The sequence below is a fragment of the Glycine soja genome, chromosome 4, assembly GCF_004193775.1.
Source record: "Glycine soja cultivar W05 chromosome 4, ASM419377v2, whole genome shotgun sequence".
NCBI classification, from domain to species: Eukaryota; Viridiplantae; Streptophyta; class Magnoliopsida; order Fabales; family Fabaceae; genus Glycine; species Glycine soja.
The window spans coordinates 27244244-27264367 of NC_041005.1; the positions used below are offsets into that span (position 1 = coordinate 27244244).

General features: G+C 34.9%; 1 protein-coding gene and 1 long non-coding RNA gene across 2 annotated transcripts; both read left to right on the forward strand.

Moving 5' to 3' along the window:
• Positions 1–425: 425 nt before the first annotated feature.
• On the forward strand, positions 426–8982 carry LOC114409564. Its single transcript, XM_028373065.1, has 10 exons — positions 426–918; positions 2501–2568; positions 2993–3063; positions 3204–3482; positions 4773–4936; positions 5023–5078; positions 5353–5405; positions 5490–5607; positions 7106–7203; positions 8601–8982. The coding sequence occupies exons 1-10, from the start codon at positions 638–640 to the stop codon at positions 8670–8672; spliced, it is 1260 nt and encodes a 419-aa protein (XP_028228866.1). The 5' UTR covers positions 426–637; the 3' UTR covers positions 8673–8982.
• Positions 8983–9849: 867 nt separating this feature from the next.
• Positions 9850–12659, forward strand: LOC114408154. The gene is made up of 3 exons (XR_003665834.1): positions 9850–9917; positions 10012–10079; positions 12348–12659. It is a non-coding gene; the product is annotated as an uncharacterized LOC114408154 (long non-coding RNA).
• Positions 12660–20124: the final 7465 nt, after the last annotated feature.

A 20124-nucleotide genomic window follows, 5' to 3' on the forward strand; every position in this document is an offset into this window, starting at 1 on the left:
AATCGAGTGCTAACCATGAATGAGTGTGAGAGGATTGACAAGAGGTCGCGAGATATGTTTTATCGTGGCCCCACAGTGGACATCAAATGTTCTTACCAAAATTCGTAATCGTACCAAAATCTAAAACCAGTACACTCCAGATTAATTATTGATTGGACTACGAAAGGTTTATAATTGAGGAAAATAGAAATGTAATTCCTAGCACAAATTCCTCCCTACGCAAGAATAACAACAATAATAAATGAAGGTTTTGCCAATTTTGATAAAAAAAAAAACATAAATAATTTTGATTAATAAATTTTATATATACATTCTGTTGACTCGAATGCATATTTTCTAAATTTGAGTAAAATCTAGAACAACTTTCAAATGCAAGGGCATGAGTTGAAATGGTCATGTAATAATGCATGGATATAGAGGGTTGAAGTTGCAATAAAACAATGTTGTCAACATTGACCAAGTAAGCAGGTGAGGTCAGGTGAGGCGAGGGAACCATTCAACTGGCAACTGCTCCCGGTCCCTTCAACCTCAAGCCACCACAGCAAAAAGGTTCCCTAAATCAAATCATAACAACTTTGTGTGCTTTCTTTCCGCACTGAACAGTGAAAATCACGCAAACAACATTAAACCCTCTTTCATGCTGGCCTCAGACTCCGGCTCTGTGCTCCGACCCAAACCCCCCGTACCCACTCTTGACCCGACCCGTTCACTGCTCCGCCCTTTCTGCTTCGATCCAGGATCCAGACCCGCCCGGCCCAGTCTCTCCCTCAAAATGGAACTGCTCCGCCGAATGAGCCGCGGCTGCTTCAAGACCGAGGTCGATTCCGCCGGCCAGGACTTCTTCGACGCCGCCGCCGCCGCGGCGCCCAACCCGGCTCCTCACCACCTTGTTATTATGGTTAACGGAATCATTGGGAGGTAACGTTTTGCATTTACCTCATCGCCTTGATATGGATTTTCATTCTCACAATAACATAACTTGTTTGCTTACATTTAAGGCTAAAAATGAAATGAGCTTCTGCATAAGCTTAAATTAACTTATGCATAAGCTAATTTGCAGAAGTTCTCTTATTTTTTTCCTGATATTTTTTTCTCTCTCTCATAGAAGTGCTTCTGGCTCAACTTCCCCATTATTACGGGAGTATTTTTCAAAATTCAAATGATGAAAGAAAAAAATAGTGAGAGTGACAACCCAAGTTATTACTTAAGTTATGTAATTGTAGACAAGGTTATCAAACTCGAGAGTTTATGCAGACTCAGTGAAAGTTCCATAGATTCAACCCGTAGACTCGTAAGAGTTTACTTCATATAAAAATAATAACAAAATATCTATAAATAATATACTAATTAAACATTTCAACAATATAATAAAACAAAATAGTAAATCATAAAGTTCAGAATATTTAAATAATTAAGTCTAGTAATAATACATCACCACTAGACAATAACTTGTTGAGGTTATAGTAGTGATAGATCATTCTCATCGAGAATTTGATGTTATTAGAGAAAAGGGTTTGATATTATTAAAGGTGAGAATTTTGTATTTGAGAATAACATGTTAAATGGAGGTATGTTGAATGCTAAACAGATAGAAAACAATAAAAAATGACTTACATATTGGTTTAATTTTTTTTAACTTGCTAACTCGTTGACTCGGTGATAAACTCGAGAGTCTACCGAATTTACTTAGAGTTTATAGAGTTTACCCATAGTCTACTAAAAAAGAGTTTATTCAAGAGTCAACTCGCAGAGGACAAGTGGACTCGTAAACTCGTAAACTCGTAAAAGTTAGCGAGTTAACTCGAGAGTTTGATAACCATGATTGCATGTATCTTCTAATATTTTCACTGGAATGAAAACAAAGTCAAACTTGAGGATGACTCAACCTAATCAACAGGGCTTAGGAAAATATTTTTAAAACTTGTAGCAAACATTTTCAAATTCACATTAGCAGGAATCACTTTTCAAAGCTTGAAATAGATACACCCTTATATTTTTGTTAGTTGAAAAACTGCATCTGTGTTCCAGCCGTTTCTTATATAATATCCAATATGCTAAGAAAATAAAAAAGGTATAGAAATGGAAGGGAAGTAGGTGTAATATCAAGAATGATGGAAGTGTAAGTAAAGCTAATAGGTCAATGTAATCATTTTAGGGCTTTGCTTTAGTCTCGTGCATTATTTTCTTTTTCTTTTTCTAAATATGAATCCATAATAATTGTTGTAATTTATTGTTATCTTTTTACCTTTATCATTTTCAAGATCTGAACATTTCTTTTAGTTTGGGAATTGATTTATCCAGCAGAATTCCATTTCTATCTACTCATTGTGAGTTATGGATGATTGGATTCTGTGCTATTGTTAATTAGATAATTCAGCTCTGTTATCTTTTGTTTCCTGAGCATGGAAGTTCATTAGGATTTTGGTAATAGATTGTGGGTAATATATACATTCTCTGTTGAGTGGCTACCTTTACAGTGAAATGTACTTTGATATTTCAGTGCTGCTGATTGGAGATATGCTGCAGAGCAGTTTGTGAAGAAGCTTCCAGATAAAGTGATTGTACACCGTAAGCATTCCCACCTCCTGTCAAAATTTAGCTGCTCCTTTTCCTCTGCATCTGAAAATTGAAAATTCTGGGGAATTTGAAATGCATTGTATCAACGGATTGTTAATTTTCTTATAAGTCACCAAGTTGTGGGATAATGAATGGATGGTTTCAAGGTTCTAGTTTTGTTGGTTGAATAAATTCTTTTGGTCTTTCCCTTAGATCTAGGTCATATAAAACATCTTCAACAAACACAAGATGTTTTGTTGAAGAAATTTGTCGACTAGTTTTTTCTTAATTTCTTAAATGTTAAATCATCCTGCTTTATTAATCTTCTGATTCTAGCCCTTACATTGCCAAGTCTACCAATCCTTCGCTCTTATTATTTTTTGCATTGTTTATAAAGAAAAACATTAATTGCATTTGCTTGATAATTTGTGGACAGGCAGTGAATGCAATTCTTCAAAATTGACGTTTGATGGTGTTGATACAATGGGCGAGAGGCTAGCTGAAGAGGTATTTTTGGTAATTATAGTATGATCATTTTTTTTTCTCTTTACAATCTTAATCTCTCTTAATTTTCATTTACAGTGTTGGCTTTGCAGCGACTCACTCAGTCACATATATATCTTCAGTTTTAATTCATATTTATGCAGGTATTATCTGTTGTTAAACGTTGGCCAGAGGTGCAGAAGATATCCTTTGTGGCGCATTCTCTAGGAGGCTTGGTGGCAAGATATGCTATTGGGAGACTTTATGATTATTCTTCAACATTGGCACTTGTTGGTACCAGTAGAGACTATTTCAATGAAGAGAAAACAGAATTTTCAAAGCAATTCCTTGAACAGAGTTATGAAGCCAAGATTGCTGGTTTAGAGCCCATGAACTTTATAACATTTGCAACACCACATCTCGGTTCAAGAGGAAATAAACAGGTAGCTGAAGTTTGCTATGAACAGTAGCTGTAATGTTCTTTGTGCCTGTTGTTTCACTTAACTACTTCAATTATCAGACATAAAATCTTTTGGCATTTTGATTTTCTTACAAGATAGGTGCACATGGATGGTATTTAAGTGCAAACTCTCTACAGTTAGTGAAATCATTAAATTTAGTTCCTTTTTATTTCCTGAAAGCCACTTAACTTAAACTCTGAAAGGAAAGTGGTTTGGTTCATATGATTTCAGTAGTTATGTCTTTTAGCATTTAGAATTTCTGATGGTCAGTTTATAACTGTGATATGTATGGCAAGAAAGATATTTTTCTACTGAATTTGTCTTGGTTGCAATTGTATATTTTTACAATTAGATATTGATAAGCACACAAGCACTTGGGGAACTCTCGCTTAAAAGCTAGCTGCTAAGGAGGGAAAACACAGCAGACCACTTAACTATTCCACTAAGCATTGCATACTACTTGACATGGGACTCAGGCACTCCATAATACCTTAGTCCCTATCATAGTACCATCCCTAGGAGCTGACATCCCGGTGGCTGCACTCTAGAAGGCTTCCCTCAACCTTTCTTGGCTGCCACTCCATAGACATGCCTTTCTAAGACACTACCAACTATCTTTGATACCAATTGATAAGCACCAAAGCACTATGGGAACCCTCCATTTAAAGCTAACTGTCAAGGGGGGAGAATCAAGCCACTTAAGTACTCCATTAAGCATCCGACATTACTCAATATGAAACTTAGGCACCCTATAATACCCATGTCCCTATTAGATATCTTCAAAGGTTGATATTGAATATGGATATTCAAAGACATGCTTGAAAGTTTGATAATACAAAATGGACTCAAGTAGTAGCCTATTATTTCTTTTCTTAATTGTTATACAATCTCATATAAAAAGGAAGTGTATTTATTTCTATTTATTTCCTTTTCCATAGTAGTGAATCAAGTTGCTACTTTTTATGAAAATTTACAAAGGGAAAAATATTCAATTAGTAGTGTAAGAGATAAAGGGTTTTCATATTTTTCTGTAACTCACTTGCCTTAGATTAATGGTCTTATTAATTGTTCTAAATATTTATGTTTGAACAAGCATAAAACATTGAGTTGCATTGAATCTTTTAATTTTCCATGGATTATAGCTGCAGGGAAACACTATTGTGCTTTGTTTGGCTTTGTTAGTTTGCTCATAGATTTTATGTTGGGCATGAAGTGCATATATTGGACTTGCAATATTGTCTCTTACTGCTTTTTATCTTTCGGTTCTTGTAGCTTCCATTTCTTTGCGGTCTTCCTTTCCTTGAGAGAAGAGCATCTGAAACTGCACATTTAGTTGCAGGGAGATCTGGGAAGCATCTCTTCCTCATGGACAATGATGATGGAAAGCGTCCTCTGCTCCTGCGAATGGTTAATGACTCTGACGATTTAAAGTTTATGTTAGTATTAAAGTATCAGTTAAGTTCATGAAATGCTAGTATTTGTTTCTGTATTATTAACAATCTAATTGTTTGTGACGGTGTAGGTCAGCTTTACGTGCATTTAAGCGTCGAGTGGCATATGCAAATGCAAATTATGATCGTATCCTCTTTTATATTTAGGTTTTAAATAATAATTCATCTTTGACCATATAAGCTTAAGCCTAATGAATCTAGTCAAACCACATATGTCAAAGTTAGCAGATGCAGTTTGTATGTTCTAATATAAAGAACTTGTAAATCATTACACTCCAATGTCTCCTTGGCTAGAAAATTAGTAATTTACCTGAAACCATAAATTGGCACAATGCTGCAGATCATTCGTTAAGATAAAGAAATGCTTTTCATATTTTGATATTTCTTGACTTATCTTTAAGATATGGTAGGATGGCGTACCTCATCAATTCGTCGTCAACATGAACTTCCAAAGGTATAGACAAACCTTTTGATAATAGTCTTCCTTAATTCTTTACATGGTTTCAGAGACTAAATTCTGTTCCTTCTCTTGTGCTAGTCCAATCTTCTTGTAATTGATGAGAGATACCCACACATTGTTTATGTTGAAGGAGAGACTACGGATGAAATTCGCAATAAAACATCTAATATTGGAGGCCAAATAATTGACTTAGAAGGTCATTTCTTTACTTTAAAAAGGCTTTCGTAATATAATGTTGATGTTGATTTCTGTTGACTATGTCTATTGCTCCTGCTCAATGTTGTAGTATTGTGTACTTAGGAAGATGATGACTTTTATCATAGATTTCATGTTTAGGATGGTATGTGTTGTTCTGATTGATAATTTGTCAGGAACCAAGAATTGAAATGACCAAGAAAAGACAGAATTTTATTGAATAGGATGAGAAGAACAGAAAATAAGAGAGATAACTCTCCTCCAAGGGTTTCCCCTTCACAAAAGATTTCTCCTTTCACAAAGAGTTAATGCTCAATCTACTAATGAACAATTCCCCCTCTCTCCTATCCTTCTTCCCCTATTTATATCTAATAGATCCCTCTAACTAACTAACTCATTAATAGTCTAAATATCTTAACTAACTCTCTCTTCTCCTTATATCCTATCAATACACCCCTCCTAAAAATAAACCTTGTCCTCAATTGGGGTCACTATCTAAGCAGCTCATTAGCAGTTGAGAGAAATTGTGAAAGGAATACCAGTTGATAAGAACCCTGGGAAAACTGCACTATAATTACTAGAATGCCATGACTCAAGTCTCATACCTTGCAATTGTTTCCTAACAGGTATCTATCCTGAATCAACAGAGAGAAGCATTGTGTGAAAATGAACAGCAGGAAATCTAGGAAGGGGAATCCCTAATTTCCTCTTGGAGGACAAGATGGAACTTCAAGGGGGGGAAACACAGATAGGATCCAAGAAGTTTTAGAACTAGTTACAGAGTAGGTTACGTTAGTTAGGTGGTTATAGTAGCAAGGGCAAAAACCTAGCTTATATAGTTGGAGAGAGTACATGGAGTTATTGTTCTGAATTGTTTGTTAGCTTTAAGGAATTGAGAAGTAGCTCTTTGTATAAAGGGAAAATCCCTTGGAAGGATAATTTTCTCCCTGTTCTATTCAGATTTCATTCATCAGTAATAGATTTATTCTTTTCCATTCTCCATCTCATCTACTCTTCAAATCATGTCTGTGGATTTGTAGTAGAAAGAAGGGGAAAGGGAGAACCATGGGACTATTGAGCATCCTAGATTGTGTAATTTGTCTCTGCGTTCATCTTTTTTGGGTTTCAGCATTTCCTTTCTTTACCTAATTTCTGGTTCAGTTCTATTAACATATCATTGTTCAACATGGTCACATTTTTTTAAGTAACTTTGCTTACGTACCATGATCAAACATAAGCATTGCATTCAATTTATTTAATATTTTTAATATTTTCATTCTACAGTTATCTCAGTGGTTACCCTCATCTTAGTTGCACCAACTATACAATAGTAATACAATATAATATATATTTATTAGTTCAAATACTTAAATATAAAAGGGGTCCTTTTTATTGTTTCGCCCTGAGCCCAGAAAATCTCAGGATTGGTCCTGCTCTTGTGCCTTAGCCTGCCCTGTAATTCCTAGTTTTCTGACTTTTTTTATACTTACCCTATGTAGAGGAGATGATAAGGGGGCTCACTCAGGTATCTTGGGAGCGTGTGGATGTTAGCTTTCAGAAAAGTAAACAACGATACGTTGCTCACAGTACAATTCAGGTAACACATTATTATTATTGAAAGAAGAAACATTAAATCCAAATATACATGCTTACTTAAACTTTTTGAAATTATCATGTCTTAAACATTTTTCTCATTTAAACAATAAACATATACAAAAATACAAAAAACTTAATAGCATAAAACTAAAGCAAAATATAGTATGAGTCTTTACTATTAGTTGAAAGTTACTGAGACTTACAAAATCAGGTCTCAATACCTATTTAATGAGTCTTGCGTATGATTTATGAGTTCCAATAAATTTCAACCAAAAATACAAAGTTAACAGCTTTTTCTCAAGCCCAAATATAAACCACGAGGCCATATGGACTAGGACTGCAAAAGGATCAGGTAAACCTGATGATCTTAAATAATTTTGGTTTGGTAAAGTCCATGGAATACCAAAATAGTACCTTGAAATTTGACCTTATGTTTTCATGATGTCATTGTTGTCCGTAGGAGAGGAATTTTGCACCTTTTGGACTGTTGTCTTACAATGTGGGTTATGGGTCTAACTTAACCCTACAAAACCGACTTGTAAGGTGGTAATTTCCCTCCACTTACATACTTTAATTTGGCCATATCACTAGTTGATGTGAGATTTTCATAGAATTATGGGTTTGAGCCTTGCTAAAACCCTACAAAATCGGCTAGTCTTGGAATTTTGTGTTTGGGTCCAATTTAACTCTAAAAAATCAGCTTGTAAGATGAGGGTTATTCTCTTCTTATATACACCTTTTTTGAGCATGTCATTGGTCAATGTGGGATCTCGAACGCACCCCTTCATGCTGAGGACTAGACATCTCAAGCATGAAGTTTGCAGGATTGGCTGATAGTGGATGGACCGATGGCCGATATGCCCAATGATAGTCTCAAGGATAAGCTCTAATATCATCTTAGGTTGTGGGTTATATGTCTAATTCAACCTTACAAAACCAGCTCGTAAGGCAGGCAAGGGTTGTCCTCCATTTACATATTTTAATTTGACCATGTCATTAGCTGATGTGGGATTTCCAACATGTTGCTTGTGCCACCTGTCAACATGCCAAGAGGCATGTGGAAGTGGAACTTATCGGTGACAAAAAATGATAACCCATTGATACATCTGACTCATGTTTTATATATTTAATATATGAGAGTCTTCATGTTTGTTTATATCATTTTCGATTTTGTTTCTTGATACAAATTAACCATTTTTGGCTTTGCACATTAGATTTTCTGTCCCAGATTTTTAATATACCCTTGCTCTTTATCTTCTCTCCCATATTTGTTTTGAGAATAATCAATTAAACCTACGAGTTCTTAATCATATGTAGATTGTTCTTGCAAAACATGCCAATCTTTTTTATGTTATTTGTGTCTTTTTCTAATTTTTTAATGTTTTGCCTTGGTCTCAGGTGAAAACATATTGGTTGAATTCTGATGGTGCTGATGTGGTTTACCATATGATAGATAACTTCCTTCTTTAGCCTTTTTGTTGAGTTTGATTTTATCTAGTCAATGTTGTGAGCAACAATAGTTGTAATCTAATCATATATCCCCTATATTATGTCTTACAACGTAATGGATGGAGATTTGTTGTACATTGTATTTTGGCATGGGAAGTCGATAGCTCCGTTTGACTGCACCATTATGTACATGAGGACTCTTATTTAGTAATACTTGTTCATATATTGATGTTATTGAGAATGTACGACCGAAGGATGCTATATTTTATTCTGTCTACAGTCTATATACTTTTTTGTTTGCTGTTTAATAAAAGCTGTTAAATTGCTGTCTCCTAGTTGCTTATTAATTCTGGGATGATATTTTAACTTTTACTCATTAAAGTTGTACGCATTAGTGTACCGCATGCAGATAAAGTATACTGAAACCACGCAAAAATTATTAATTAGTATAAAAATGTACACATACTGCTCCCGGGATTATGCCTTCTTGTTTGAAAAATCACATTTACCCCCCTTTTACTTTTTAATTTAGGAAAGGGTAATATTTCCTACAGGCGGTCTTGGGGAGAAATTTTTAATTTCCGAAGAATTTTAATTATATTAATTTTTCATGTTTGATATTTATTTTAAAAAATTAACATAATAGTTAACGTTATAACATTTTAAGTAGTGAAATAATTGTTGTTTGTGTCATATCCTTGAATGGATAAGTGCTATAGAATTTTAATTCTAGGCTTAAAGAAGATGTGTTTTAAGCCTAAAAGCCATTGGTCAACATTCAGTCAACTATAGTCAAAGAAAATTCAAAGTAAGAAAAATCTTCTCATAACATTTTTGTAATTATGCAATTTTTTAGACTAAAAATCATTTTGAGCCTTGATAAAATTAGTTTCACTATAATTAAGAATTTTCATTTTTTTGTTTAAGGAAATAATTTATTAAGCATTAATAATTAATTTATTGAACATAATTAGTGTTTTAATCATAAAAATTTTATTTTAAATTGGATTTGAGTGATTTTAAAGGCCTTTAACTCATAAATTATTTGTGACAATATGGTTTATTTATTGGATTCAAATTAATTAAAATATGATGTTTACATATGTCCAAAAATATTTTTAAAAAAAATCATATTTTGGAAATGACTAAAAAGCCCTTAGACCTAATTTTGAGGCCTCTACATAAACTAAGAGACCCCTCACCCTAAGGGTTGGTAGCTGAGTTTTAGCAGAGAGAAAGAAAGGCTTGGTGCTTGGTTTGTGAGAGGTAGGTTTCTCTCCCATTTCTATTGGGATTTCCAACTTCTCCTTCTTTCTCCTTCAAATCCTATCATTTACCCTTACATTTTTTTATGTGGTAGAGTTTTTCAAGAGCTACAAGTGGGTGGTCCATTTTTCCATTTTGAACATGTAGATCTTTGGAACCAAGGTAAGGGGTAGTTTTTCCAAATCCTTGGGTATATGTGTGGTTGCAATGGGTAGTAGAGCTTTAATTTTTTGTTATGAATTTTTCGTATTTGCCTTTGTCAATCCCAGTGGACTTCTGGGGTTTTCATTGATGTTTTCGATGCCAAAATTGGGTTCCTTGACCCCCAAAACCCAGGAAAGCATATAAAGTTTGTCGAATGTGGATTTGTATAGCAAAAGTTATGTAAAAATCAAGTTTTGAACCCTTTTAGGGTGATTTTGCATTATTTTGGGAAAAATGAAATTTGGACTCCAAAAATTGATTTAGAATGAATGAAAACTTAGAGAAAAATATAGAGTTTTCGAAAATTGGACTTCTATGGGAAAAGGTTCTTCTAAATTATGCTTTTATCATGTATGGTATGAATAATAAGAGGAAGTAGCTTATATGGAAGCAAGACAAAGATACCAAGAGATAATTTAGAGTCATTTAATATATATATATATGATGATTGTTGTGTTGTTTGATATAAAAAATTATGCACATAAGGTGTTTGTGAAAATTCATGCTGTGTCATGTCTCACGAAATCGAATTCTGAGAGTGATTGAGACTTTTAATGCTTAAAGAAAAATTATATTATGAAATTAGACATTTGGAGCATATGAATCCATATAAAATACGTTCAATTTGAGTGAGAAATGAATTTTCTATAATTTCTACAAAAATGACAGTTTTGTTGGATGTTTTGTTTTGACCTTTACTATTTGTTTTGTGAATTGGGAATGATCTAGGAATGATATGTCATTTTGATGAACTTCCCTGAAAACTAGACATGATAAGCTTTAAAATTTGAGGCCACTCATAATTTATTTCACTGTTTTGACTAATAATCTAATTAAAATGGCGAGGAGCATGTGAGGGGATTCTAATTGTTGTCCTATTCAAACATATGTTAGTAAAAGGGTTATTTCTATGTGCGTAGTGATCCTATTATGATATATGATACCATTTTCAAAACTAGACACACAAGGATTTCTATAGTGATAACTTTCATGAAATTACATTAAGAGATGATTGATATATTGATTTTATAAGATGATGGTACTGCAATGCAATAAAATAAGCATGTGCTACTTTTTTATTTATTATGAATTATGTGGATTTTTACTTGGACTTTGGGATACCATTTCATGAACTAGATTCCTTATGCTTATTGGATGATGTTACATGATAATTTATTATGTGATTGCTTCTATAATGAGATTGTTCTTATTATGAGATTGCTTTAATTATGAGATTGCTTCTATGATGAGATTGTTTCGATTATGAGATTGCTTCTTTGATGATATTACTTCTATTATATGATTTTGAGTTATAATTTGTACTTTGGTTTTGGATTTGGGATTTCTGACCCTCAACATTGTAGCAAATTTATGTTCATGAATTGATTATGTTTATGGTGATGATGGTGGTTGATTTTCTTGTATGAGGAAGATAGTTAATGGTGACCCTAGAGAAGAGAGTTAATTTCCTTCCTCTCTTGTTGCTTTGTATGTGTGCACGATGGAGAAGGATTTACGGTCAGAAGCTTCATGTGGATCGACATACATAATGAGGAAAAAAGAAAGGAATGGATGAACACAATAGCAAAAGTGTGTTAGAGTTAGAGATATGGTTATGTTGGGAGTTGGGGATATGACCCTATACTCAATGGGAAAACGTCCTCTAACTTCAATTCACGTGTATTGACACAACCATTATTTAGGGATTAATGCTTCTCATCATGAAATGAGTGAGGAATTGTTAGAAGAGAGATGAATGACATATAATAGGTACACTAGGGGACGGTTCAAATGGTTCAAAGAAACCTGGGGGAATGTTGAGTTGTGATAACCCGACTAAAGAAATATCCGATTAGTTTAGAAGACTCACAAGCCTCACTTGTCATTCCTGACTAGAGCAGAGTCGTATCCATGGTTGGTGAGAGTTCCATGTCATATATTGACATGAGACGTGTCCTCCTAATTGTCATCCATACGTTGCATAAGAGCATTAAGGCATGAGAGGCATAGTGGTAGTGTTTGTGTAAGACCATTAACGCCAGTGGGGCTTAATGGCAATGGAGGCCCAAGATATGATAATGCGTGAGATAGATTGTGGACTAGGATACCATGAGCATTCTTTGTTAGTGAACTACATGTGGTGGTTGTGTAGGTTGGTGTGTGATATTTCTTTGTTTATGGCTTTTAAGGGAGTGGAGGACTCACTCCTCACACCAACATTTTCAGGTTCGACTGATGAGCATTAGGATGGATCTTTGCTTGTGGGTTAGCATCTTTGAGTGTAGGAGGATCCCTTTGAGAGTTATTCATTGGGTTCTCATTGGCGGGTTCACTTTCATCTGGCATGTACTTTCTTGATGGTGCGGTTATTCTACAGAGCTTGGATATATGGATTATTCTGAGACTAGGTTTTTCACTTTGGTGTATTAATTTGAATAGACCAAGGTTTAAGGAACTTTTATGTGTATTCAGTCATCTTATTTACTTACTATTTACCTTTGATACTTATTAACTAATGTTTGGTGGCCATGGAGGCTTATCTCAAATCTTTATATATATATATATATATATATATATATATATATATATATATATACATGATGTTATTTCATATATGAAGGTTTCTACTTAAAGTTTAACTATTTATTATGTACATCAACTTGTGGCTTTAAATGAAACAACATTTTGTAAATATGTATGTTGTATACGATTCCAAAATTAAACCGCTTTGTTTTCAAGTTGATAGCTTTCATTGAAAAGAAAAGAAGTGGGGAGCCTTCATGAAAAGTTTAATTCCATTGAAAATTTACCTTATCTTTTCATTTTCTATTATGACATTTATGAAAAGGCTTTGAACTCACCTGTTTATAAAGATGAATGAAAGGTATTTAAAGTGTATTTGTAAACCCCAATTTTAGGTGTTACAATAATGGTATCAAAGCAACTCGTCCTATTAAGACTGGGGTGTGGACTTGTCCATGTTTGTCTTGTGTGCTCTTACATTTTTAGGGAGACAAAAAGTTTGAGATGATATTGTGTGACTTATTTGAGTTTTGAGTAAGGAATTGTTCGTGTGTGTTAATGTGTGTACACCTCAAATGGTGAATGATAGCAAGTTGCTTGTGACGGTATATACTTACTTTGGCTACTGTGGCAAGAATGTGGTATTAGTTAATCTATGTATGAATTTTATGCGACGATGTTAAAAGATATAATGACACCTCAGGGATGCATCAGTATAGGATTGCCAATAGTAGTGTCAAATTAACTAGATATTGTGAAGCTAATAGATAAAACCATCCCCTATAACGATACCTATTTCATGTAGTCTTTCTAACACCTAAAATCTATTATGAATAAACACACACTTTTCCCTTTTTGTAAATTGATTTTTTTTGTAAAGGTATTCATTAATACAATTGTGGAAACATTTTACTTTAACAAAACATGAGTAAACTTCTCTTTTCTTTTTATTCCTTAATACATGCAAGTCTTGATGAAAATATAAACCATCTTGTAAAAACATATGCGTTCCAATTATAAACCATATGTTTTTTGAATGAAGAGAAAGACAATTTCTATAAACTTAAATTGTTGATATATGAAGGTTGATTCATTACAACAAGTAACGAGCTTGAAATTGAAGATAAATCTAAGTGTGAATATGTCCTAAATTAAACATAATAAAGAAATGATAACTGCAAGTACCAACAAAATATCTTAAACCTAGGTCTACCCCTACATGTGCAAAAGAAAGGGAAACACTGTCTTTAGAGCAGTCATTACTAACCCATACCTAGGGAAGAAATTGTGTGCAAGAAGAGCAAAACAAAAGGTTGGTAGTTCAGAAGATCCCTAACAACAAGACTCTCGTGAGGAAGCATCCCACATATCTTCATCTGGATCCTCCTCAAAATCCTCCTTACTATTTTTCTGAATGAGCCACCCGACTCCTCCATGGGGAAGCTCCCTACCAATTACCACTGTTGCTACACCATCCTCCACAATCAAGCTCAAGAAGAAACTCTGGCTCCATCTAACCCCAAAAATAAAAATGTAAAGGTGAGTCTTTCTACTTCGTTAGCCAAGACACATAAAGACCTAAACACAAGTCAAAACACATAAGACTAGCAACCACTACGATGTGGTTATCTATCGGATCTCACACGCATCTTAAGGAGTCACTTTTTCACTAACTCAACATATACATCACATTGGCCAGCTACCATTGGAACTCCCAGAACTCAGTAGTCTTACAACATTTTAGTTTGGATGACTGTTGAGAGTACACCTGCACCATGTCATAATGGCAGGTTCTCACCTACCGACTATGCCTTGCATTTGTCGAGATTGCCAAGTCGGCTTAGTGGAAAACACGACCACAAACTCAGCCTCACATCCCCAAGAAATAGCAAGTTAGCGAGCATACCTTAGGTACCACTCTATTAGGCCATCCTAAACTTTGAGGACTCACTCTTCAACCACTCCTCCTGGAGGGTTTACTTTATCATCACCGTGGGGCTCGGCTGCACAGGTACAAAATAACGTTGAAGGCGAATTGAGTCCGAGAATCATCTAGACTTAAACAAAACAGGGATCACATCCACACCTCATGGTGGAGACCGCCAATCAACCATCATCTAGTGAGCTCTCACAACTTCTAGCACGTTTCCCCCACGTGAATCTCTTGAAGGAGTTCACTTGCACATCTCTCAAGCACATTACTCGCTCGGATAAAACATCCTAGTCACACGGGTACTTGTGTCTGAGTCCTTGTGAATTAATACAAAACATTGCATGTCATTTGACACACATAATGTCCACTAAAACAAGGCTCTAGTCCACATTGGGACTCGTGTCGAGCCCCTGCATCATGCACACAAAAGCACACGTCTTTGAGACATAGTGTGTCCACTAGAGCAGGGTTCTAGTCAACACCAGGACTCATGCCTAAGTCCCTGCAACTACCATGCACAAATCATTACCGTCCCTAGTTACTAACCAATCAGGTCACACCCAAAACGTCACATGCAACAGTGCCCGAGGTCACACCTCCTAGTCTCCAATTAAAACATGGCATTTCATAGTTATAACTCACATGGAAATCACCCAATCATCACACAACACTTAGACAAAAATTAATAAAGCAAATCATCAACACTTAGTCAAAATTCAAACAATTCAATACATTCAAGGAACATGCATTAAAAACCCTACCTTTCGGAAAATAGGCAGATTCAAAACTCTATAAAGCCTTGTAAATAATTTTATTGTTGAATTTTTTTTACACAGAATTAAAGTAAATTTTATTATCTTTCTAGCAAGGTAAATTAATTCATAAAAAAAAATAGTTCAAAGATTGGTTAATTTATACCTCTTCACAAAACCAAAAAGAATTCTACTTTTTACATTGTGAAGCTAACATAATTCTATTTTCATAAAGGTAAAAAGTACACAAGAATTTGTTCTATGTTGTTCCTTGTAAAAAAAAAATTTTACACTTTTCCCAAACCTAAAGACTGTCTTTCCTGCATGCAACAACTCTATTTCACTTGAACCTTTAGAAAATGAAGATGATATATATATATATATATATATATATATATATATATATATATATATATATATATATACATGGATATAAATAATTTTTTCTATAGTTTCATAAAACTAAACCTTTTGTTCAAATCATAACCACAAAAGCTAAAAAATCGAGCACTACCAAGCAGTCCTTACACAATAAGTCGATCACCTTGCATGTCACAGATAGGCCTTAGAATGACCTCATCTCTCAAGGGCTTCAACACAAAAGTTGTTGAAAATTGTGTCTAGAGAAAAGCAAAACAAGATTAGTCTAGTTATTGAGAATGAGGTACTAACACCTCCTCAAGTGTTCCCTTCCCTCAAAGATTGAAAAACAAGAGTCAGGATTGGCGGTTTGCTAGATTAGTCTAGTTATTTCAAATAGAGGAAAGTTGGCAGACTTTGCTATAGTTGGCCCCAACGAAGATTGCTCTGTTGTGGTTTTAAGAAAATTGTCACCAGAGAGCTTAAAGAACCAGGAAGTTTTTCAGTTCTTTGTACTATTGGTAAATTGAAAATTGATAGAACATTAAGTGATTTGTATGTAAGCATTAATCTGATGCCTTATTCTGTTTATAAGAAGTTAGGGTTACAAGAACCCCAACCCACTTACATTTCTCTTGTGCTTCCAAAGAAAACTCTTATTTATTCCCGAGGAATAGTGGAGAATTTGCTAGTTAAAGTTGGGAAATTCATTTTTCCAGATGACTTTGTGATTTTGGACATGGAGAAGGATGAAGAATTCCAATTATTTTTGGAAGACCCTTCCTCTATACAGGAAGGCCTTTGATTGATGTCTCACAAGGGAAACTAATTTGGAGGTTGGGTGATGAAGACAAAGAGTTCAAAGTGTTTGGTTCTTCAAATAATTCATCTTCCCCTACTTGTAATTTTGTGCAAGCTACTAATAAAATGAAAACAAATGTGGCTAAGCCTCGCCAAGTGCAGGGAAGGAAGACCCTTTGAAAAGGAATATCATTCTAAAGGACCACCATGGAGGGGGTATAAAAGATTAGAATATGAGAGATAACATCACCATTCAAGCTCTTGGCTATGGAGTGGATGATCATACTAGAGGATTATTTCAGGAAGGTATCATCACCCATTTTGAGGTCGGTTGATTTACTTCCCTTTTCACACGTCAGGCTTGAGACGTAAAACAAGCGCTTTCTAAGAGGCAACCTAGAGTAGCATCCTTTTATTTAGTTTTTAGTATTTTATTTTTAGTTTTATATTTCAATATTTTTGTTATTTCCCATTTAGTATTTGCTTCTTTTATGTTTTATTCTGAGTGCATTGAGGATACTGCATTATATAAGTGTGGGAAGGGGTATCGTTGTTGCTCCCCCTACTGGAGACTATATGACACGACTCTCTCATTGTTTTTATTCTTAAGATGTGTGATTCGTGAAAATTTCTTTGTGGTTGAATTATTGTGCTTTTATAGATACCTTATTTCTATTTAAAAAAATTAAGTTGCATTGGGGTAACATGAATTTTCTCAAGTGGAGGAATATTAGTAGAAAAGTTTGTAGACTTCTCTTTAAGCCTCCCTCCTATATGTGAGTTTTGAGCTATAATTCTCTTGGTGTGTGTGATTAATCATTTCAACAACATCCTTTTTATATTTTGTTTTGACATGCATATCCTTGAACGATGCTTGAACTTTTATGAAAAGATGAGGCATACATAGGCATTCATGGGAACCCATACTTTTGAGCAATTCCCCCTTAGTTTCCCAAGATGAGTCTGATTGAACATTTTCTTTGATACTTGATTTGTGTTGTATTGAATTGATCTTTGACATGGAAAAAAGGGATAGTGAATTGATTCTGACAATGCAGGTTCTACCAATTAAAATTAAAAAGAAAATTTCAGACTCCTTCTCTCATGAATCAAATAAAAGGATCAAAAGTCAATCAAATAAACATTAAAATGAAAAAAGAAAAAGAAATTGACCCAATTGCAATAAAAAAATAGAAAAGGAGGAGAAGGAGTGAAAATCAAAGTGAATAGGGTTGGTGGAAAAGAAGGTAAAAGTCCCCCTGAACTTTGAGTAACTATTGTTTATCTTGATTGGAGCCCTTTGTTGCCTATTTCTTTCGACATCCACCTTACATTACAAGTCTGATCCCATCACAACCTAAATTGCCTCGCTATTTGGAAATTTTTTTAGTGTTTGTCAGAGTTGAGTTGATTGATTAACAGAACTATGAACTTGTCTATTGAATTGTGATTTAAGTGTTTCTAGATATTCAACTTTACCAATGAGAAGGTGAGAAGAGTGAACATGTTTGCTCATTGAGATTATTTTGCAAGAAAAATTCAGCCTAATGGATTCCTTGAATTATTATGTGTGCCTTGATGTATGTGAATGATTGTATGAGATAGTGTAGGGAATCATGTTGAATGAGATTTAACTTGAGAAAATTTCTTTATTTTGAGATGAGAATGAAGGCAAGCAAAGATCAAGTTTATGGAGGTTGATGAATAGGATTTTTTTATTACCTTGTATGTGTAGTTATATGCCTATTGCATGCATTCATGATATATTTTGTTGGCAAAATTCACGATTTACTGTTAGTTATGTTACAAAATTACAAAATTCCTGCACTCCCATACTTGTATCCTACACTCCTCCCCCCCCTCCTTCATCAACCTTGAAATTACAAAATTACCCTTAATGAATAACACCTCCTTCAAAAATCATCTACCTTAACACCTTTTTTCTCGCGACGCAACTCGTACCAGTGATGGCAACTCCTATGACAGCGCGTTTCCCTCCCGTGAGGCTATTGTTCTTCCCGCAATGGTTCTCCTCCTTCTCTCACACCACCTCGTTCCGCCTGCAGCTTCCTCGTCAGGGCTCTTTGTGCACCCTCCTTCCTTTGTGCTTCACCATTCAAGGTAAGTAAGTTCTTTTCACCTCTTCTAGGTTCTGGTTTTGGTGGCGGGTTGGTGGGGGGTTGGGATTTGCTAGGAAAGCTTTGTAGGTCCAAAATAGGTGTTCTGAAACAGACATTATCCGGCTCATTAGAATTATCTCTCTCTCTCTCTCATGTGTATCATTCTTTCTCTCAGGTGTATCACTCTTCTTTTTCCTATCCCTCTGTGGTGCCTCACTATTTTCTTTCTCTTGTTCTCTCTTTTCTCTCATTCTGATTTGACCATCACACAATTCTCTAGGGAATAGAGGTTTAAGAATAATTTTTTGGTCATGGGCTAGAAAGAAATCTTGTTGGTGAAGCCATCATGCACTGCTTTGGTGTCCTCTTCAATGTTGGCCCTCACTAGTGTCATCTCCATCTCCTTGTAGTTCTCCTCCACAGTCAAACTTCCCTGGGACAACCTCTGGAGTATCTGCCGCATGGTTCTGCTGTAGCTGGTTGGAACATACCTCTTTTGCATAACCCTTTTCATCTCAGTCCATGTATCTAGCTTCCACCCTTCCTCTCTCTTCATCTCTCTTTGATTTTTCTTCCACCAAACAAGAGCATAGTCTAAGAATTTAGTTGCTGCTAACTTCACCTTCTACTCTTCAGGATAATCATTGCAAGAGAATGCATGTTGAATCTTCATCTCCCAGTCAAGGTAGGCATCTGGGTCACTCCTGCCTTTGAAAAGGGATACATTGAGTTTTACACCCTCAATTCTGTCATGCCCATCTATTCGGTTCGGTCCATCATTGACCCTTCTATTGACACCATAAGGTCTCCCAACATTTGGATTCATTTGGTGCTCTAGTCCTTCTATTCGTCTGTAGAGCTCTTCATTGTTACGATTCAATAAATGTTGCATTTATGTAGTCATCGCATCCAGTAATAAGTGTTGAGATCCGTCCAGTTGATGATATTCACCACCACTGTCACCAGCTCCTGCCATGATTAAGGAACAAACAATTATGCAGTAATTTAAACAAAGATTACAAGACCTCACCACACTCTACTCACGTGTTTTTCTCTTTGATGGTAGTTCACTCGTGCTTGATGCTCTCAATATAGGCTTTTGTATGATTTTTGTTTCACTCTTGCCTTTTACCACTCACTCCCTCTTAAGTTCCTCGATGAATCAAATTAGACACACAAGGTAATATAATAAGAAAGACAATTTAATTATCATAGACTAAGTAACATATTTGATTTGGATAACAGATTAGAGTTGATTTAGATTTAGATTTGATTTGGATAACAAATTAAACTTGCTTAGGATTGCAAATTAGATTTGATTTGGATAACCGATTAGATTTGGTTTGGATATCAAATTTGATTTGATTTTGGATAACACATTTGATTTGATTTGATTTGGATAACAAATAGAAAACAAAGAAGCTACTTAATCACAGAGAAGAAGAGAACAAAATTAACGAAGATCACAAGTAAACTTCAAATGGTCATAAGTTTTGTTACGATTGTCCGTTTGA

Bases quoted from the DNA above. Each gene is read 5' to 3' on its own strand.
- LOC114409564 (XM_028373065.1), top strand. From the start codon at position 638: ATGCTGGCCTCAGACTCCGGCTCTGTGCTCCGACCCAAACCCCCCGTA. The intron at 5,079-5,352 runs GTATCCTCTTTT...CTTATCTTTAAG, and splicing joins TGCAAATGCAAATTATGATC to ATATGGTAGGATGGCGTACC. The intron at 5,608-7,105 runs GTCATTTCTTTA...TACCCTATGTAG, and splicing joins CCAAATAATTGACTTAGAAG to AGGAGATGATAAGGGGGCTC.